Raw genomic sequence first — 22564 nt, forward strand, 5'->3', positions numbered from 1 at the left:
GCCTTTTTTAATTGTGCGCTTTGGAGAGGACGCGGGCTTAAGAGCTGCGTAAAGGGGCTCGTTTTCTTCCTCACTACGGTAAAAAAAAGAACGACCAGGTCTGAAAATAAACCTGTAGGGGTTTTTTTTTGTTGTCATTCTTCTTCTCTCAAATGCGTCCACCCACTATACCCCGATGCGAAATCCAGGGCTGCGCTGTGCATCATTTTTTTCTGTGCATTGAGCTGCAGCGCACACACGACTCGCTATAATCTGACGACAGGTTTTGCGTGTTGGGGACCGGTTGGTGTGCAGAGACAGGGTTTGAAAGGGTTTAACCTCTTCGGCAGTGGCACCGCAGACCTGCGTCCTGCTCGACCGCAGGTGGTGTTTGCCGACCGCAGCGGTCTCTGGCATTGGTCTCGCGCCGGAACCTCGAAGGGAAGGTTCTCCTCTACGCCTCCCTGCTCTGGTGACGCAGCCCAGAGAAGGAGCGAGCAGTGAACTGGTTAACAAAATAATTGCATTGGAACATCTCTTTTTCTTTTGGGTGAGGCAACACGCGCCGTTCTGTTTTTGCCTGCTGGGGGCTCTTTTTTAATTTGCTTTGTGTTGTCAAAGCTAGAGTAGAAGAGGACCATTTCCCTAGCAGCCAAATGCTGAAAAAGAGAGAGAGACAAATCTTTCCCCCCTTCAGCATGAGAGGCTGTAGGCTATGAGCGTCAGCGCCCGCTATAGTCCTGCGTGCATTTCCATATCCAAGGCCACCTCGGGGGGGTTGGGTGGGGGGGTGGACAGTTCTGTCCAGGTTTGCTTGGGGGAGAACCCAAGGGGGAGGGAGGGGGGGAGGGTGGGGGCATGGGATGCCAGGAGACAGCGGCTCTGTTCATTCAAGCTCTCTCACAGCCTCTTACGTTTGAAGTTCGGCCCTGGAAACCGAGTAGAACTTTCGTATGCTGGGAAATGCAACAGCAATACAAGGAGAGAACAACAATGTTTTTTCTTTTTCTTCTTCTTCCTCTTCTCTCCTCTCTGTTCACTTCCCCCTATTTTTGCTTTCTTCAAAGGCTTGAACTCTCGTCAGCGCTCCAGGGTTAATTAACATGAACCAACAGCCGAGCGATCAGAGAGAATAAAGAATCTCCAAAGGTTAAGTGTCATCTGAGAACGTGCTGTCAGCAATAGAGATGTGTTTTTTTCCCCCTCATGGTCTAATGAAAGAGCAGCCAGCTCAGAGAGTGGAGATATAGAGACACACCTCTTTACAACTTTGCATTTTCACTGTTACAAATATTGCGTTTTTCACAGCTAACCTTTTAGTATCTTTGCGTAAAAGCCGTTGAGAGCCATTGTTCATTTTGTATATTTGTGTAGTGAGTTCTGTTGTAGACTAATTACAGCAGAAAATAGAAACACTTAGTAAAAAATTGAAAATAAATGCTGCATTGAATTATTATAAGAGATATATTTTAAGAGTTATTTTAATTTCTGAATTATAATAACTGGCATGATGTTTGTGCATATCACACTGAAATTATTTTTCTGTGTAGAAAAGACTGAAGTAATTTTCAATCATTTCTAATAATATTTTTTTAAATGTTCACTTGATTCATATTGCTTGATTGAATAATCATGGGCTCAGTGTTTTTGATGGATTTTTGGGATCCGTGCCTGATCCTGACGGTAGAGGAATGGCGCATTATTGAAAGGCTCTGGAGCCGCCTGTGCTTCTGATTGCCACGGCGACCGCTCCTTTCTCCATGCCTCCTCCCTGACATTTGGATCATGCTCGAGTGTCTGCCTGTCCGATTTCCATCTCTTGCATGAAGGTGAGGTGGTGTGTGTGTGTGTGTGTGGCTGGGTATGTGTGCGTATATGTGTGTGTGCGTGTGTGTGTTTCTACGTCTGCGTGTGTATCTGTGTGTCTGTGTGTGAAGTGGATGCTGGTTGGGAGAAGGCGTCCAGCACGTAGCCTGGCGATGACAGTAGTGTGAGGGGTGACCCTCGGCTGAGGGGATTAAGGTAGCGTGACAATCCTGGATCACAAAGCAGCACTGGCTCATGTCCCAGGTTACAGAGGTCCAGTGCTAAATGCTAAGCCTCAGGCATTCTTGGCCACGAAAGAATGTCCACCACTTTCTCTATCTTACACCCAGGGAATGGAGATAGCATTTTATTTGTTTACTCTTTTTTTTTACTCAGGCTGTGTACTGTCACCCATTGCCAGGTTTTCTTTTTAGTGAAATATGGTCAGGTACTATAAAAGCACAGGAAAGAGTAAACTTTATTTGCATACTGAAGTAAAAAATATCTTTACTGAAGAAGGAAACTTTTCTGCCTACTTTTGTTAAAATAAAGGCATTTAAGTTATCTTTCCTGTGGCTGATTTGTAGAAAATGGATGGATATTATTTTCAAAATAGCTTCTGATTATTTGATGATTGTGGCCATTTTTCAGTTTGTCTTAAAATTTCACGTGAAATATACCTCATTAGAAAAGGATTTTGTGTTGACCATTTTTTTTCTACTATTTACAATGTTTGTCCTTTGTACATGAAGAATTTCAGTGTGGTAAATCAAAGAATAATTTTAAAACACTTTTTTTTAACAACACCAATTAAAAGCAGAAGTGTCTGAGCTTTTGAAAGTGTAATGTATGCAGTTTGAGTGTATCAGATTTAGATTTGAGAACTTGTATGTGGATGTGTTGCACTCCACTATTCGTGGTACACACCAGGTCGCACTGTTGCTAGGTCAGTGTAAGGCCACCCGTCGAGACTTTCGGCCAATCGCGGAGCCCCGCTCCCAGCCGGTTATGGTGCTGTGAAGCCGTGCGAGGGCCAGACGGGCCCTCTTCATTAAGACGGCGTGCTTGATGGCGCTGATCCTGCGCGTTAATATGCAGCCTCCCGTAGTGTTTGTCTTAACCCGTTCTCGGAAAAATATTACGATTACAAATAACTGGTACACAGCGCTCAGCCGAGCCGCAGAGCCTTGTATAAACAGCGCGAGGGCGGGCGCCGCCTCCCCCAGACGATTAGAGCCACTTCAGAGGCAATCACGATTAGCACGCTGGCGCAGCGCCACCAGGCCCCGCCCACTCCCCCCCCCCGCACGCGCTCCCAGACACCGTCGATAAGCGGGGGGCTGCGCGGAAGCAGGGGAAACGGAGTCCGACAGGGCGCCCCTCCAGGAGGCGGAAGACCTGACAAGCCGCGTCTCTGTGACAGCCACCAGGAAGCAGCCGGTCTCCACAGACACGCTCCCCCTCCTCCTCCTCCACCCCCCGCCACAACGATCAACGTGTCTCACACACACACACCCCCACCCCCACATACGCTTGCTCGCACATACACGTGCACGTGTGCACACACATTTGCATATACAGTGAGATCCATAATATTTGGGATGAAAGCATTTTTAAAAATCAATTTGGCTCTGTACGCCACAATTTTAGATTTGTAATCAAACGTGTAATCAAAAGTCACGTGGTTAAGTGCACATTCTTCACTTTTACTTAAGGGTGGTTTTATACACTATTTATACACTTGTTTTTATAAGTGTGAAAAAAAAAAACTTATACAAGCTGAGAATGTTCGCTTTAACCACGTGTGACTTGTATATGGCCCATTAACACTGCAGCTTTGCTGCTGTTTCTGTCTGTCTGCTGTATCAGTGGTGGCCCTGATTTTCCAAAGAGCTCCCTAGTGCTTGAGAGGAGGATGGAATGGGAACCAGCAGCTGCATCCACCACCCCATGATGTGGTCAGCTGGTTTAGCAGCAGGTGTTGGGGTGTTTGAGTGCCTTGCTGTTAGAACAATCCAGAACAATGACCTGCCCAGTAAATTCCTTTCGGTACGATATGCCATGTGAAGTGTGACTGATCTGTACCCACTATTACATTTATCCAATCAATCAGTTTTTTGATCAGCTGTCCAAGAAGGCTTTGTGGGAGGTCAGTTCCTTGGTATGTATGGTATGTGTGCCAGAGCTGGAAGAACTGGGCCTCGTACGATCTCTCTCTGCTGAGGTTGGATGCGCTTGTCCACAGTGTTCGGTCTATATGACTTACACAAGCCGTGATGAGGTCGGGGTCGCTCCACTGGGTAGAATGTTCTAGAGCAGGTCATTTTATGGCCGCATACTGTCTGAGCAGCAGGGTGAGCTGGGGGAGGTCATGGCACGTGTGTAGAAATGGCCGCTGCAGCATGAGAAGCAGTGCATTATGGGCCTACGTGCCACACGGTTTTAATGTGGCTTCAGTGCTCTCATACTGAAGGGACTTGAACTGCTGGTGATATTATCACACAGCACCTATGACACCTGAAATCCAACATCTCATCCAAAAGTATGGGCATTAATATGCAGTTGGTCCACCCTCTGCTGCTGTCACAACCTCCACTCTACTGGGAAGACTTTACTAGATGATGGAGCATTTCTGCAGGGATTTGCTGCATTCAGCCAGAAGAGCGAATGGTGAGGTTGGGCACTGATAGGGTGACAAGGACTGGCTCGCAGTTGACTTTCCAGTTGATCCCAAAGGTGTTGGATGGGGTTGAGGTCAGAGCTCTGTGTAGGCCAGTCAAGTTCTTCCTTATCGTTCTTGACAAACATTTCTATATGGACCTCACTGTGTTCCTGGGGGCATTGTCATGCTGAAACAGGAAAGGGTCTTTGCCAAACTGTTGCGGTAGCACAGAATCACCTAAAATGTGATTGTACACTATCATTATGATTTGCCTTCACTGAAACGAGGGGACCAAACCATGAACAGCCCAAGACCATGCGGTGTCCAGATACTGTTGGTCATATAGTATACATATGTAGCTGAAAGGCCTGCCTCAAATTTGGCGATGTGTCCAGTTCTGTGTCACAAGTGGCTGTGTATTATGTGGAAGAAAAAGAAGGGGGTCACTGGTATCTTTTTACTTTCAGGTCCTGAAATGTTATGCTAATTTATGCTTCAACACTATTACCAATCTACCTGAAGCCTGTTGGCAAATTGTGCTAGGTGTGGTTAGGATGGAAATGTGTGAAAATGAGGTTGCTACTGAAAATGGTGTTAATGGGACAGTGGGGGCAATCTTCCTTCTGGCCTCAGTGGAAAACAATAGCCCAGTTCATTGCTGGGGACACTGTGCTGTAGGAGACGCCATCTTTCAGAAGTGACGTTAAGCCAAGGTCCCAATTCACTGTAGTGATTACAGATCCCATGGCACTGACCAGAGGGAGGAGGTGGCTAGCCAACGTCCTGGCAAAACTCCCAGTGTGGATCTCTCAATCTGGCCACAATAATCCCCCGGTTTAATTGGCCTAATGAATCCCACCCTCTCCACCTTGTCTAGTGTGTGATAAGTGCTCTGGTGCTGAGTGGCTGCAGTGTGTGTTACATATTGCTGGTGGTTAAAGTGCATATCCCCCCTCCAAATTATTGTTTTGAAATACATAAATGGTAAGATAAGACAGTCAGGGTATTTTTTTGTTTTTTGTATTATTATTTTTTGTTGTTGTTATAACTACTACTAATGCTCAATCAAATCATGTATTATTACACTGTAAAATCATTGGCTGTAAATTTACAGTAAATTTCTGGCTACTAGTTGCGGTACTCCCTTTGAAACATAAGATTGGTGCCCAATGCACGCTGGGATAGGCTCCAGCACCCCCCACGACCCTGCCCAGGATATGCAGGTATAGATAATGGATAGATAGGTGGATAGCTGCTGTACTTTTACTGTAAGCTTCAGAGCAATTTACTGCTAACCTATTCACAGTAACATTCACAGTAAATTACTATTAAATTACAACTATATACTGTGATTTCATGGCAAATAAGTCCATGAATCACTGTAGAATTACAATAATCAGCTGTTTCTGTAAGATTAAGGTAAGGAGTGATATCACAGTATAATTCTGATTACAATATTTTATGGTGAAATGTTACTTTTAAATCTTGTAAAATCCAGGTAACCACTGATTTCAAAGTAAAATGCTGATTACAATATTTTACTGTGAAATATTATTGTTAAATCTAGTAAAAGTCAGGTAATTTTTAACAGTTTTGTATTATCACTTCTTAGTCAAAGTTAATATACAGTACAATTATAATGAATTATTATTTGTGTGGTATCAATCTCGTAATGTCACACACATTCACCACTATGACGCAATTATTCACATTTGGAGATTTCTTGCATGATATATATAGCTCTTCTGCTTTGCATTTGTATTGCAAACTATTAGTTTTGTAAAATAATACATTAAAATTGAATGTATACAAAATCTGAATTCTTGTATATTTTATTATTTACCAGTTATCATTTATTATAAAATATGCACCCAGTTTGAATATTGATTTTGTAATATTTGGTATGCATGTTGAGGGTATGCATGTTGTGTTTAACTCATGATCACCAATAGAGGTTTTATAAATAATGTCTTACATATTACTCGCATATATTTATCATAATTATCTCTATACCGTATATCCCAAACCCATTGAAATATTACTGTCAAATGTATTTTCTATGAAATATACATTTGCACTCAAAATGTATTATTTTTGTCCACAAGGAAAATGAGATCCACAAGTTAAAATGTTCAAAGTAACAGCGAAGAACACGCCTTACACAGTGCATCTCACCCTTTTACATGTGTGTGTGTCTGTCTGTGGATGAGGGATTAGCTAGATACAGACAGAACCGTACTGTAGGGCTGTAGGATGCAGTACTTCTGATTTTCTATGGTATATTTTTTGTAGTTTCCGTCAGCCTTCTACAAAGGTGGAAGAGTGCAGACGGGACGAGCGTGTGAGTGATCTTCCTTGTTTTTTGTAGTTTTGGTTTGAGACTCATGAAAGGAGATCGTCCTGACAACAACAAAGGCTGGGAATTCTGTTGCTAGTGAAAAAAGCCTGAGTTGTCGAAGCGAGCTATCGTCCGCTGTAGTGCCAACGTGCCCGCAGGCTTACGAAGATGGTTAGTGTGGTGGGGGAAGGGGTGTGGGAGGATGGTGTGTGCGTGTGTGTCTGTGGATTTGTGTCTGTGTGTATGTGTGTGTGTGTATTTTTGTCTATGTGTGTGTGTGTGTGTGTGTGTGTGTGTGTGTGGATTTGTGCCTGTGCGTATGTGTGCGTGTGTGTTTGTGTGTGTGTGTATTTGTGTGTGTTTGTGTGTGCTTTGGTTGTGTGTGTCTGTGCGTGTTGGTTTGTGCATTTGTGTGTGTGTGTTGGTTGTGCGTGTGTGTGTGTGTCTTATTTATTACATGCAGGATGCTCAATGGTGATAATGAGGTGGGATTTATTCATTATAAAATAGTGAGCAATAAAAAAAGAATGAGAAAACTAATTAAGGAGAGGTGGGTCGTGCCACTGTTTCCAAAAAGCCTCGGCAGTGGAGAAAGAGCAGCCCTTCTGGCTTCACCTGTGGCGATCCTCATTTGTGCTGTGCCAGCACCGCGTAAACACAGAGAGGAATGGCTGCAGGCAGGAGCCGGATCGGAAGGAAGACCTCGGCGGCCCATAATGCAACACCTCGCGGTGCGCGGCAGACCGTGACAAGCCCCTCCACGCCGCGGGCGCGGCCGTTCTCTGACCAGGCTCAGAGGGAGGGGGCCCCCAAAAACGCACGGCGGAGTACGCCAGCTCCTCTCCAGAGCCCGCAGAGCCGTGCGCGGCTCAACAGCTGGGCCTTCAAATTTTAATGGGGCTTTTTTCTGAGAGGGATGTTCCTCGCCCCGAGGGCGATCCACAGGCCCGGCACGCGTCCAGCACCCCGGCTTTAACTGGGACAGTCTGGCAGCGCAGCGCACCCCCCCTGACTGCTCTGGAGCTGCTGGCCCAGGCTGGGCCCGCCTTTAGGCTAAGGAGCCACCAAACATAGCAGGCCACTGAACTGACCCCAGATCAGCGCTGAGGGTTACCGGCACCTTCTTAGTTGCTCATGGATTGTGTGAAGTCCAATTCACTGTTGCACTGGTTTTTCAGAGCACACGAGTGTGTGCACGCCCGATTGCTTTATGTCTAATGGCTTTATCTGAACTTGTGCCCTTGGCTTTTATTCACTTCAGGTTCTGGATCTTTGGTTTTGTAAGAGGACAGATTTACAGGACAGTAAATGTGTTCCTGATTTACTCTGCAATATAAATTGTATTTAAAAAGTGAAACGCAAGAACTGAAAGGCAGACTGTTAGTGCCTTTTTACCACACAGTAGTGATTAAAGTTACTGTTTTCACTATTGGGGGAGCCGAGACTTCCTCCAAATCCAAAATGACACAATGTCAGATTTTCCCCCTTCGAATACATCCTTCCTCTTTATTTATTATTATTAGGGGCATTTAGCAGGCACACTTATCCGCTCGCACAGCTTTCGCATTTTACATCGTATCCATTTTATTAGAAGTAGCAGTTCATGCTCGAAAGTACAACAGCAATATCCTACCTGGGGCTTGACCCTGCAAACTTTGTTACACACCCACTTCCCTAACCACTCTACTACACTCTCAGCTTTGGTTTTGTTGTTTTGTTTTTTTTGTACCAGAAGACAGTGGAGTTTAAGCGATTATGTGTGGGACTAGGATACTCAAATCTCAAAAGTGCATTTTATGCATCTACTAACCATCAAAAAACTTCTGCAGTGATTAGAATATGTAACCGCACTGTATTCTACAGCATTTAGTTCAGATTTCACAGATCTCAGTTTAATACAAGGGCCCTTTTGGAGGGATTCTAAAAGCAACGCTATACTAAATTTACAACTATTAAGGTATCCCCGTGCTTAACTTTAAGGAAAACTCTTGAGATTGGACTTCAAACATCGCATTGTTTAAAATCCCTTCGTGTCGCGCGGGCACGCTGACCTTGGCGGCTGGGAGCCGCGGCATTTGCATTAGCCGGCTGGCTGTCTGCGACGGCGAGGAGAACTTCCTGTGGAGTTTCCTGAGGGTGGGGCCCGTAGCAGAACAGCATGTTATACATCCACATAAAAATGGAAAAATATGGGTGGTACTCTACTTCTTTATGATGCACAGATTAATCTGTCACCGCATCAAAACGTAAATCTCACCCGCTGCTTCGCAAAATACTATTTTACCTGGCTTTATGCAATATTTTATCTTTCATTGGCGATAAACATTAAAAACATCACAAAAGGATAATGCTCTCATCAATATTATAACTTAATGACAATAAATTTAAGGGACACGGGGACACAGACATGCTACTGTACTTCGCTTGGACTGGATTTGAACGATATATTTAACATAAATATCAATTTTTCCAAAATAAAAATTAGCTTTCAAGGTTATTGGTTACTGGTGGTAAAGGGGGTCAGTAGTGACTTAGGTTTAATGTGATTTCTTTAACTCTATATACCTAGACCTTTATGATGAATAGACTTTTAGAGTAGTCCTTTTTCTCCACTCTTACCAGTGAACTGAAGGAATGCCATTCTGTTTCAGTCTGCCGTTGAGTTCTAGAGGTGCATATTTAATTACTTTGCAAATGTTCATGCCATGACGTGTATGCTTGCCCCTGTTAGTGTGTGTGTGTGTGTTTGTGGGTGGGTGTGTGCATGTGCACACATGCTTGTGTGAGTGTCCATACAAGCATGTGTATTATTAAGTGTCTGTGATTGCATGCGTGTGTACATGCAGGTGTGTCTACGTGTGGGTAAGCATGCGCATGCCTTGATCACGTCTGATGGAGGTGAAATAATGATAAAAATTGGACATGGCATTTTCCCGTTCTCCATAGTGGAATGCATGGAAAGCCTCCATCTTTATCTCTCATTTGTGTTGCACTGGTTTTGCATTTTCCTGCAGTTAAAAAGCTCGCCTCTCTCAGCCTGTGAAGAAGCGCCTTGTCAACGCTATGGCGGATCTTGCATCCTAAGAGACCTCAAACTAAACAGGAGAAATATATAGAAGCTGTTTGCTAGTATGCAAATCGCTCTAGCTGGAGGTCAAATTAACATTTTCAATTAAAAAATTAGTGCCAAACAAACAAAGCAAAACACACTAATGATTAAAAAATCTAAATAAAGCCTCTTCACTGGAAAAGAAGGGAGGCGGTTGAAAAGAACAGCATTCATTGCTGAAGGAAAAATTAGTTTGAACTTCCTGTATAAAATTATAAAAAATAATTTTTTGCATCCAGTAATCTGAAACCAAATATTTCTCAGGCATAGATATGTGCTGTAAAATCACAGAATATTTGAAGGGTTGTTACTTACAGTAATACTTAAAATGCATCATAGTATATATACAGTGGCTAACTATTTACATAATTAGGAGTCTAAACATCTTTATTTGTATAATGTATTCAGGATCACTTGACTAGTTTCCTCGTAGTTTAATACCCATATTTAATAAATTTAATAAAATATGGCCCCTTTCCTTTTTAGTGAGACAATGTTAGTATTGACAGAAGTGCTAGATCTGACATCCAGTGCAATGCAAAGATTGACCACAATCCAGTCTTATAGATGGACAGAAGTTTCTTTTTAGCATTGTTAGCGTCTTGCTATCTCTCTGCGCGGTTGACATAACTCAGGGTTATGGGCAGTAGCCGGATATGGATACATGCTACACTAGAGTGCATGTAAACTCTTGATGTGGAGACACAGATCGTAAAGTCGAGGAAGTTGAAGGGGCTTTCTGATATGTGCATGAAAGAACACGCATTCTTTGTAGGTTGCATAATATGCTCTGGAGAAGAGTGTTATTGCCTACTTGTCTCTACTCGCTGGCTTTCTTGGCATGTGGAAATGTTCTGTCCCTCCCCTCACCCCAACAGAAACCATGCATGTACATAAGCGGATACAGTCGTGGACATTTTAGTTTTAATGTATTGCTGTATGTTCTTTCTGTTATCGCTTAGGTTTTTGCCTTTTATCATGCAAATGTGGTGGGTAAACTTGACACATGAACATATGATCACACCATTATGTTGAGCATGATGTATATATAATCTTTTTTGCCTTATATAATTTGTATTTAGTGAGATATGCCGACAGAACTTACAAAAAATATGAACCTGAATCACAAAATCATCAATCGAAGAGGGACTGAAACCACAAGCAGCACACGCAGTTATGCATTATCAAGCTCCTCATTGTCTAAGATAATAGACAATGGGCATTTCCTTACACTATTGCTAACTGCGAAAAAATAAAGTGTTATTGTACAGAGGCCAAATATAGCTGGTTACTGGAAAGCACATACTGTATGTGGAAAACCAATGTGTAAAATTAATTGTTATAATTAGACCCTGCTAAGCACTGACTTGATTCCTTGTTACTAACATAATCTATGGACATATCTACAAAATGAGAGGGACCTATTTAAAAGATATGGCTTCAGTAATCATTCTAGTCATTAACAGTGAATGAGTTGATAAAATGGATGCATTTCCACAAGTGGTCTTTGGGTTTTTGAAGTAATATTGCGTCAAAACATTGACGTATAAATAATGATTTTTTTAATGCTGCAGTTTATTTTGTGATCAGAGTCTGTGTGCTACTGTCAAAGACGCATTTCTGTGTCTAATTGGAGCTTCGTACATTAAGAAACTGCCACAGTTATGCCTTGTGGTCAGTGAAAAATATCTCAAAAATATCTAATGTTGGTGTATTAAAATCTCATTCCCACAAGTAATTTATACAAAATAAGGCTTGACAATCTAAACATGTCAGACGTGGTAATGTTGAGTAATGTGGTAATATTATTTCCAAAAGTGATACCTTGCGCTTTGTGGATGTAAAAAGCTCAGAAGACATCAAAGTCTATGCACGGCGAGCCACAGATGGTTTCAGGTCACTTTCTTCTGGTCGTTCTACACTGTATTACTCTAGCACACTCTTGTGGCGAGATTTAAAACAACACTTTACTTAACTATGAATGGTTATCCACACAACTGCACGTCAACTGATTTCACCGTCCCGTGATAATCTTTTCAATCTTGTACAATACTTACAGCAAAGCACACCTTGAATGACATGAGTGAAAGCCACCTGATGTGGCATGTTTATTATTACCAATGAGTCATGCCACATAACTAGCCTTCTGGTCCTATAGGGATTCTTTCATGGTTAACTGAAAGGCAGTGATAACTGTTTTTTTCCTTTTTATCGCATGAAAACAGCAATGCGGATACTGCTGCTTGTGGGGTGTTGGATTAGGGGGCACTGGAAGCTGGGACAGTAGCGCAATGGGGAGGGACGGGGGTCTGTGCCCCACGACATTCATAGCATGACAGGGTGACGAGGACAGCTTTGCTGAAGGATTGTGGGATAGCGCCGGCCTCAGTCGTCTCCTGCGCACAGACTCAGAAGGACCTTCTGGTAGTCCCCCTTAGTGTGCTCCTGTGGGGGGAGAGGAGAGCAGCGCATTCAGAAACGCACATTGTTCCTGTACACACTGGTGAGATATGGAGTTATATTTTAGTATAGACCAGGGCTGTGGTGTGTGTGGAGTAATAGCTGTGGTGTGCGAGCAGTGTAAGTGTAATGAGTGTGTTGTGTGAAATGAGGCTAAGGCGGGGGGTGTGGTGTTTGGCTTGGGGGGGGGGGGGGGTGAGGGACACTCACGGCGATGGTCTGGTACAACGACTTCCCGAAATGCTTCTTGAACTCGGAACGTATCTTCATGAGGTCGACCTCACAGCGCGAAACCATGATCCTTGTTACCACCTTCTCCTTTGCCCCTTTGGTCTGAGAGATAGAGAGAGACACACTTTGTAACAAAGCCTCTGAAACACATTTATCTTTATATAGTATCTATCTATATGTCTGTCTGTCTATCTATCGCACCACTGGCTTAACTTCTCTAACCCCAGGTTGAAATTTGTTGTCACCTGTTTTCTCCTTATATTTTGAGTCAATGCAGTGACATCACATCCCTGGAGTATCTGCTTCATCCCACTGCTGCCCTTCGCTGATAGTGCCTGTGCCTTTGACTCTATACCTTACAGCAGCAGTGTAGTATAATGGGTAAGGAACTGGTCTTGTAACCTTATAGGCCCATCCTGCATTTCTACACAAGACCATATGCATATCCTGGGCTCTTATTTGCTTAAATAATGGGTGCGCCACAACTGTGTGGTAATCTCTGCTTTGCATTTCCTTCATTACCCATTCTCTGCTCACTGCCCGCATTGGGATGGCAGGTATGCCATCCACCAAATTACGTCTCGGCGGGGACCTGTACGTATGCGCCACCGAGAGTTTGAGAGTTTGGTACTTTTCTGGATTTCCTACAGACATAACCATAATGAGCACAGAATCTCGGTCCTTAAGAGCATTAACTTCTGCATATCAATACTTTAAACAGCATGCCTAGATATTGCAACATCAACTTTTAAGTAATGACTTATAGTCGGTGCTTTGTATGCATGAGAAACATGGCATTTTTGTATGTTGAAAACATTTTTTTAAAATACATATTCTCAGATATACAACAGAATTACACATGCTTTTTTACATGCCATAATGACATGTTTAAAAATCCATTACTACTGTGTTTCTTCATTTTAAGTTACTGAAAGTTAAGAAGCAATTTGTTTTGAAATGCTATGAAATATTTAAAGTACCTTCATGGCATCATTGAGCCTGCCTGCAAAGTACAGCTGCTTGTTTTCAAAGCACTGAACTGCAAGAAGAGAAAGAGAGAGAGAGAGAGGAGCGAAGGAAGAGAGAGAGTGAAGGAAATGGACAAGAAGAGAGAACAGGGCAAATTTAAATAACCTGCATTTTGGTGCTTATATTTTCTTGTCGTGTATAAAATGTTCCTGGTTAGGGGGCTGCCCGAGGTGCTTAGGCAAAGATCCACTCCCTCTTTGGGGCATCCTTTCAAATCAAATGTTGTTTTTCTGAAAACAGCTTGCAATTATGTTTAATAAGAAATGAATCAACTGCTAGTAGAGTACAAATGGGAGCTGAGGAAGGCTGAGAGGCCTGGGGCAGTGCTGTCACCTCAGTGTGCCAGTCACAATACAGCCAGACACTGAGATCAGCTACTGCTTTAATACACACGCGCACGCACACATGCACACACACACACACACACACACACACAAACACACACACGCACGCACACATGCACACACACACACACACACACACACACACGCATACACACACACACTCATACATACACGCACACACACTCCCATGCATTCACACTTACCCATGATCATGCACTGATACATACATACTCAAATTCATATGTACATGAACATGTACACACATCCACACACCACTTCACAAAACTTGACAATTCCACGACTGAATTCTTATGAAAGTTTGATGGACTGTGAGAGAAAAATAAAAAAAATACCTAGAGTGAGGAATGACATCTCCAGGTCTCCTTTCACTTCCTTCCGGATGCTCTCCTGCATGTCATAGGGGCTGTAGTTGTTGTATCTCTGGAACACTATGGAGGGAAACAAATTGGGTTCAGTTCCCCTCTGTGATCTCCCGTATTGTAAATGTGGGATGAATCATTTATGGTAGGGGTTCCCAAACATTCCTTTCTCACCATTACCTTCGTGCTATGCTTAACTTTCTCTAATACGCACTACAGGTTACAGTGCAGTGGCTATTTAGTACATTAGTAAACAGAAGCATGGCTAAATTTAGATGTCATTACACTGTCAGAAGAAAGGGTTCCAAAAGGCTCCTCTGCGCCTCCATAGAGGAACCCATTCGTTCCAGGGCAAAACAGTTTAATCTGGGAACTTTCACACTTTTCACACCTATCATAGAGGGTTCTGCAAAGAACTAAAAAGGGTTTCCCGATGAAGACAAGCCAATGACTCTTTTTTGAGCCCCTTGTTTCTAAGAGCATATATTAAGGGCCTATATAAGTTATGTAAGCATGTACTACAATGAATATATTTAAATTTAAAACAAACAGACAAACAAAAAAACCTTTAAACTTTGTTATGGCATTATCTACACAGGTTGGACAGTTAATCAGGTTTTAGCTTGCTTTACTGATGCTAACCACCATGGATTCGACCACAGTTTTGAGTATGCTCCTCAACCAGGTTCTTTGAATTTACAGTTAACGGTCCTTTTTTTAAGTATTTGCATTAATACATGGATACCACCAGCTACAAATGGCTTTTGAGATTAAATGCTGCCCACACAGATATCCTTTTGAACTTGCCTGGATGTAACAGGAATCTTTTCTCCTTTGGGAGTGATAAAGTTTGAGCTATGCCGCTTAAAGTTCATGAAGGACTATGCCCAAGACACTGGTCCTGTTCCCTACCATCAAAATGTGCAACCACGATTCCTGTTATGGCATGACAGCGTACTCACAGGGAGAACTAGTTCTGACTGCCACTGTTGGGAGTGTAAAATGTTTTTGATTTGCTATGCCCGCTGTGAATGTTCATGAAGGGGCGTGGCCAAAGACAGAGCCGTCAGTTAGCACACCATTCCAGACAATGCAACGACTTCCTGTTAGCAATCGGAACGTACCGTGCACAGGAGTACTGAGCACTGGAGGGACGTTGCTGAAGTGAAACGGTTTAACGGCGTCTGACAGTACCTTTCTGCAGGTGTGGGACGCTGCGCTCAGACATGATGGAGATCCAGGTTGCCACATCTGTGCCTTTCCTCTTAACACCAGCTTCGTAGAGAGCCTGCAGTGGGACAAAACACAAGGGCAACCTGAAGAAGGGTGATATTGGCAGCATTGTTGGGATAGTGCTCAGAGAACACTGCTTGGCAACCTTGCAGGACTAAAATTCTATGTAGCTTACTGTGGCTCTGTATTGGACTTGAGCATATTAAAACCCTACAACTATCGCTAAAAGTAAACTGAGAGCATATGATGTAAAATGTCTTAATACTGTCAGCATAAGTAAATTAGTAAAACTTGTAAAAAATATATATATATATATAAAACCATGGACCTTGGTCTACCCAGAAACTATATGTACACATTTTAGACATCTAGACTTTCATCATATAATATATAAACTGTAGCCTGAAGTATGTACAATGTATATGATTATCAGTCTGGCTAATAAATAATGTCTGGAGGGGAGCCTGAGTTATGTGGTGAAATTAGGGGGGTTGGTTTCTGTGATGTACAGGCACACCCCCTGGACAGGATGGCAGCCCATTCGTCATAATCCATGTCTTTCAAAAAGAAGTAAGGCGAAGTGACTGCCCCTAAAGCCTATGCAGGTTAGCGTCTTTTATTTATGGTATTATGATATTCCTGGAATTGAGAAAAGGCCTTTGACTTACTCGGGCATCCTGGTCGATCCTGTCTTGGTCCACAACGCTGCTGGGCTCCTCTCGCTTTGTCTTTTGGGGGACAGGAGGAGGGAGACATTAAGAGCAGAACGCAGCAGTCCCTGTGGATAAATCTCTGTTCATCGTTACCCTTGGCTGGCCGAGGCCCTGGGTCTCACCTGCACGAGCGCCAGCAGAAGCTTCCGGAAGTCCCCTGACGTGTCGCCTGCCACGTCCTTCTCCAGCTCCGTCTTAAACACTGCAGAGGAAAACGAGGATCAGACATGCCGAATGCCTTCAGGTTCCGCACCCCCAGCCCCTCCCACAGCGAGCAGGTTCCCCACCCCTGGCCCCTCCCACAGTGAGCAGGTTCCCCAGCCCCTCCCACAGTGAGCAGGTTCCCCAGCCCCTCCCACAGTGAGCAGGTTCCCCAGCCCCTCCCACAGTGAGCAGGTTCCCACCCCCAGCCCCTCCCACAGCAAGCAGGTTCCCCACCCCCAACCCCTCCCACAGTCAGCAGGTTCCCCAGCCCCTCCCACAGTGAGCAGGTTCCCCACCCCCGGCCCCTCCCACAGTGAGCAGGTTCCCCACCCCGGCCCCTCCCACAGTGAGCAGGTTCCCCACCCCGGCCCCTCCCACAGTGAGCAGGTTCCCCACCCCCAGCCCCTCCCACAGTGAGCAGGTTCCCCACCCCCGGCCCCTCCCACAGTGAGCAGGTTCCCCACCCCCGGCCCCTCCCACAGTGAGCAGGTTCCCCACCCCCGGCCCCTCCCACAGTGAGCAGGTTCCCCACCCCCAGCCCCTCCCACAGTGAGCAGGTTCCCTGGACTTACGCTCCTTGTAGACCTGTTTGATCTGCTGGAGTTCTTCATTACTGCGAGAGCAGACCATCTCGATCAGAGTTTCTTCATCTGTACCCAAACCCTGTGGGTGCGTGAGCAGACTTTACACGCTGCCCTGGCACAATCTTACAACACATCCTACTTTAATATAGCAGGCACTCTTATCCAGAGTAACTTACAATATAGGATAAGTGCATTTAATATAAATAATATAAGTACCAGACCTGGCTAACAATGTTCCCAGACCAGAGGGCATAGATGCAATATCACTAAGGCATTAGTGCAAGTCAGCTAACGAAGAACTAAAATACAGTAGCTGAATACATATAGCCTGCATCCATTACAACATCCATTACATGATAACATGAGAAAAATAAAGCCATACCAATATCTTAATCTGAATTAATTAATAAAGGTGAGAGGGTGTTAAAATTGATGTGAGTTGTAACAGGTAGCAAGTGAACTGGAGAATTTATTTAACAAAATAGGAAAGAGCATCAGTAAGCCTTCACCAAAATGAACCTGTGCTTCAGATCAAGACTGACGCATGCTGCATAAAGGAGAAACTGTCAGCAGCATGACACTGCACTTTGCATCTTCCACTTCAGGTCCCCTTAAATTGTAGCCTCTCAGTGTACCACTAGAGGTCAGCAGAGGCTGAGCTTTGTGCTATCTTTGGACACGCCCAAGAGAGTTCAGTCTTTTTCATTCTTTCTCCCATTTCCTGACTGATAAAAAGCCGTCTTTCGGAACAGATTTGTTTTGTAATCTACCTAGTTTTACGCTGAATGTTAATGGGCCTTTAGCTGTGCTGCAGCAGCTATTGCTAATATAGTGCCCCAGTTCTGTATTTTACCTGGGAATGTTGTCTTTGTTATTGCTATACCTCTGGCTTTTTTCAAGGTTTATCTTTTTTCAAGGTGAGCTTTATCTTTATTAAAATTCCTTAAGTTCAGGAAGTAAAATAGTGTCTATATCTCTTTGGTCCTCCAAACACTGCACATAGTTTGCATAGTCAGCATAGTGAAACTTTTTTTTTTGCACTGATTTCAGGCTTCAATGGCCTGAACAGAAAAGGACAAAAAAAACCCCAGAAAATTAGCCAATCCTACAACTGACTGAGGATGTTACCACATACAGTAGCCAATCCAGTTAGTCCTGACCTTTATGGAGCCTCTGATTTCTGAGGCGTCAAACTGGGAGGTGCTCTTCATCAAGCCCAGTATCACTGCCTCCAGAGGGCCCGACAGCGCCGCCTTCAGGGCTGTGATGATGTCCTGAGGAGAAACAATCCATACATCCCCCTTAACTTCAGACTTCAGACATACTCCAGTATATCTCTCCTTAGTACATATCTCTGGCCTGCTCTTAATGGAGACATATTTGATACATAAATAACTGAGCAAGGGCGTCGTCCTCCATTGTTCATTGTTTTGAGGGGAAAGGAAAGCTCGGTGAGCAGTGATTGGTTTGTGGCCCTGCTCTGACCTTCTTGGCTCTCTTCTCATAGGCGAAGGCAATCTCGCAACGCTGGGTGTAGCTGCGTTTGGTAAGGATATCGATGATGGTCTGCTCATCCACACCTGAGAAAACAAAGCCAGAGAGAGTTTTGTTTGGGTTTAGGAATCCACATCTGATGCCAAATGACTGTTTTAGCAAGTTCACAGTAATTTACTCTGCAGTATAACGGACCAAATTCACTCAACTAAAACCTATTTGTGTGCATTGGCATGGATCAAAAGCCAGGCTTTCAAAGAGCCATGGTATGCTTTGCGTAAGCTTCAATAACAACTCAAACCCACTGTCCTTGTGCAAACTTTCCAGCGATTATAATGAGCTCAGGAATGAGAAAGGATTCCTGAAGTTGACTTTTGAGTTTGCACTGCGGTCTTTGTCCTCTCGTGCGCGGTTTATAAGCTGGGCGGAAGCTACTGGCTGCAGGCAGCACTAGGGCGTCGCCCGGGAAACTGTCCTGCTGTGGTCTGCGGAGTACACACAAGCAGGAAGCTGACTCATTTCCAGCTCACTTGAACTGGCAAACTGGGAGAGGGCTAGTACAAGCACATCTCCTTTTCTGTCTCCACCTTTTTATCTCAGGACAAGTAACAAGGCAATGTCTTCTGTCAACAGTGGCATTTTGCCAAACACAACCACTTGCGTACTGCAACGAGGAACGTGATCCAGGGGGTGAAAGCTGTTTGGTTGTAGATTAGACAGTTTCCGCCCATGGCGTGGGAAACTCAATGAGTGGTGAGTGGGGTTGTGATTGAGGGACGGGGTCGTGCTCCCCCTTACCCTTGGTTTTGATAGCCGTCTCAATCCTGGCAGCATCCTTCTCCGGGTCGAAGCCACCAAAGGGCACCACAGTTGGGTACTTGGGTTCACTTTCCTGTGGATCAAAAACAGGGCATTACTCTAACGCCATGTTTACATCACACGGGTAGGTGAGTCCGCTTTAAGGTGGCATAAAATGAGTCACCACAGCAGAACTGTTCATAAGGTAGCAATTAGGGAATGTAATTAGTATATGTGTGGTCCCCACATGCGTACAGTGTAAATGTGTTGTAGAATCCCTGTGGCTTTCACAATGAGACACAGCACTAAATCAGACACGCACGTCATATGAATTCACAGCTTTATTTAAAAAAGTCACTGAGAGGAGGCATCTCTCTAAGATGAGTCGGCGGAGCACCAAAACTCCATTGTCTGATAAACATTATTACTGTGCATGCATGCACATGTGTATGATTAGGGTAAGTGATGCTTATTTTAAAAAAGTATGTTTTGATACTTACTCCACCCAGTTGAAGAGTGAGCTGACCGAGGAACTCACTCACCAGCGACATTGTAACTTTCCTGCAAAAGAAAAACACTGCTTTCTGTGCGGTGCTGTAGAAAAACCTGTAGAAACCTGTACGAGTGCTACTATGCTTCAGTGAATGACTCCGTCTCATTTCCAGGGTTACTCAATGCAAGGAGTAGCTTTGTTGTACAAACACGTTTTAGCTGCGCAAAGGGCATGTTTTAAACTGCCAGACAGGGACTGTGCTCTGTGCGACTCCTTATGGGCCAATTCCCTCCACGCTGAGTGAAAGAAATAATTTACATTCAAGGCATTTATCAGTTGCTCTTATCCGGAGTGACTTACACAGATTACAGTCATTTTACATAGATTCAATATATTCAGCTGGATATTTGCTTAAGCAATTCAGGATAAGAACCTTGCTCCAGGACACAATGATGGTGCTTTCCCTGGGAACCGAACCTACCTGCAGCCGTTGATTTACTAACCCAGTTCCCTCACCATTGCACTGCTCTGCCACCCCTGATTAAATAACCTTCTGATGATCGATGAGCTTGAAAGACTGTGAAGAAAAAACCTAAAGCCGGCATTTATTTTCAAATAAATATAAAGGACAAAATGTTGACTGAATCCAGACCAAGTGTCTTAGAGTGAGATGTTTAAGTGAAAAAGTTATTCACTGCATTATGAAACCATGATGCCATTGTTAAGATCTGTTTTTTTATTATTCATGTTTTGGCCAAAGCGCAGAAGAGATTTAGAGTTAAGCATTTGTAAACATGCAGCCATCATACTCAACGAAATTTTCTCAACAAAGAGCAATGCGGCCAAACTGACCCCACCCCATATCGATTCAATAAATCATTTCTCCTGTGCCTTCTGGGTGCTGTAAAGGCCATTGATTCCTTTGTAACATTTCCCCCACTGCTCCTACTCCGTACTTTAAAATCATCTTAGTTTAAACAGGCCTGTGCACAAATGAAATAATTTATTACTCGATGTCTGCAAGTTTTATTTTTTTGTCTGTGGTCTTTCAATCCTTTTACAGTAACATAACTAAATAAATCAAAGTAATAAAAAAAATGCAGCAACGAGAACTCAAAAGCATTTATTTACTTGGATAACCATCGGACTTGAGAGAGGCAGTGATTAAAGCAAAGCTATAGTTTCTGGAGTGGTCCTAGATAAGTAGTCTGGATGCCTTTCAAAGCAATCCTTTGCCAGACACACCCAGGAGAAAGCATTCTGAGACATGCAGCCAAGAAATAGCCCCCGCCCCCCCCCCCCACTCTTCCTTTTTAATAGAATTATAGTGCTCAAAACGCCAGAGGAGGTAAATGTATCTAAAGTGGTGTACGATTAGCTCATTCAGATAAGCATCCAAATACCACATGTACAGTTTCAGAGAAACTCTTGCATTTAAGTATTTCAGTTTTTCAATGTTTAACATGGATCAAAGAGGTGTTTGAATAATGTACTTACAAAGTAGATACCACTGTAAAAACACATACAGTTTCTATATCTAAATTCAATAAAAGACAGAGTTGCGTATTGATATACATATAAAGACAATACAGATATGCTGTACTGTGGCTTTGTTACACTTTAAACTTTGTTGCAGAATGCTATCTGTGGCTGCATTTCCTCTAGCGTGCTAGCATGGGACTGGCAAGGCCCAGGGCAGCGTGAGTGCCTGAAACAGAACTGAGCACAGCCCCCAGCATTACAGTCAACACTAGAGCCAGAGTCAGAGCAGCACACACCGGACAGCGAGCTGGCAAGAGGCCTTACCTTGGTGGAGACTACTGAGATGCTGCACAGAACGTTTCCCAGCTATGAGGAGTCTGCAGGGTGTGGCGCTTTAATAGAGGAGGCGGTCCCTCTGCTGGCCGGGCCGGCCCCCCCGGCCCTGCCCCCCCCCCGCCCCCTCAGCTCCTCCCCTCTCTCGGTCTTAACCCGCTGCGGAGAGGAGCTGGCTGGACTGCTCGTCCTGCACTGCCGCTGCTTCTCACTGCAGCGCCATCCTGCACAGAGGGCAAGCTGGAGCACGCGGCTCCCATGCGCGGTTCCTTTTTAAAGGGAAAGCCCAGCCTGGAACCCATTTGGATTTGCAATACAGAGCTGTGTGGAAAGGGCAGACCATATGTTTTCCTGTAGAAGGAATGGTACAGCTGACAACTGGACTGGGCTGGACTGGACTGCACTGGACTGTACTGAGCTCTCTATAGTACCCGATGGAATAACATGAGGGAGCACCAAAACAATTCTAAAGATGGGCATATGCTATGTTTGTATGGATTGCTCTTCTTATATAATAAGGCTTTTCACTGAGTTGAGAAGGAACTGATTTACGGATTGCTGACCACATTCGCTGTACAGTCCTTCTGTAAGTGGCATAAAGTTGCTTTCAGAATCACGGGCCTGTCTGCTTCTCCAGCATTTCTGTAGTATGTAGACTTTTCTCTTGTTCAGAGAATTTTGTCATGGAAACCGCTTGGCCCTATCTTTCGGCAGTACGTTTGAGAGCCTGGAGCACAGTAGCCCCACCCCTCACCTACATTGCCCCTGGCAAATATTGGTACAACATTGTATATGCTATACCTGGACTAACTATCACCATTCTGCATGGCACTCTCAATATGGGATCATTTTAATCACTTAAATTCCCTCCTTTCATGCTACACATGCACCT

The 22564-nt window shown here is 44.0% G+C and overlaps 2 protein-coding genes across 7 annotated transcripts in view; one reads left to right on the forward strand and one right to left on the reverse strand.

The window, feature by feature from the left end:
• Positions 1-22564, forward strand: part of foxb1a (forkhead box B1a) — a 181008-nt gene that overhangs the window by 122206 nt on the left and 36238 nt on the right. The gene's annotated exons all lie outside the window — the stretch shown is intronic.
• Positions 11975-21767, reverse strand: LOC135241782 (annexin A2-like). Its single transcript, XM_064312458.1, has 13 exons — positions 21664-21767; positions 19865-19925; positions 19365-19458; positions 18558-18652; positions 18233-18346; positions 17061-17151; positions 16407-16486; positions 16240-16299; positions 15533-15626; positions 14312-14407; positions 13566-13624; positions 12565-12687; positions 11975-12339 (listed from the first exon to the last, which is right to left on the reverse strand). Exons 2-13 carry the CDS (start codon positions 19913-19915, stop codon positions 12280-12282), a joined length of 1017 nt encoding a protein of 338 aa, XP_064168528.1. The 5' UTR covers positions 19916-19925; positions 21664-21767; the 3' UTR covers positions 11975-12279.

This window comes from Anguilla rostrata, chromosome 16 (genome assembly GCF_018555375.3).
Source record: "Anguilla rostrata isolate EN2019 chromosome 16, ASM1855537v3, whole genome shotgun sequence".
In the NCBI taxonomy this organism is placed as follows: Eukaryota; Metazoa; Chordata; class Actinopteri; order Anguilliformes; family Anguillidae; genus Anguilla; species Anguilla rostrata.

What these genes read in the sequence shown, in the direction of transcription:
- LOC135241782 (XM_064312458.1), bottom strand. Translation starts at nt 19,915, where the DNA reads ATGTCGCTGGTGAGTGAGTTCCTCGGTCAGCTCACTCTTCAACTGGGT. An exon ending in TCACTCTTCAACTGGGTGGA is followed by an intron (nt 19,459 to 19,864) that starts GTAAGTATCAAA and finishes TTTGATCCACAG; the next exon opens with GAAAGTGAACCCAAGTACCC. An exon ending in GACGGCTATCAAAACCAAGG is followed by an intron (nt 18,653 to 19,364) that starts GTAAGGGGGAGC and finishes TTGTTTTCTCAG; the next exon opens with GTGTGGATGAGCAGACCATC.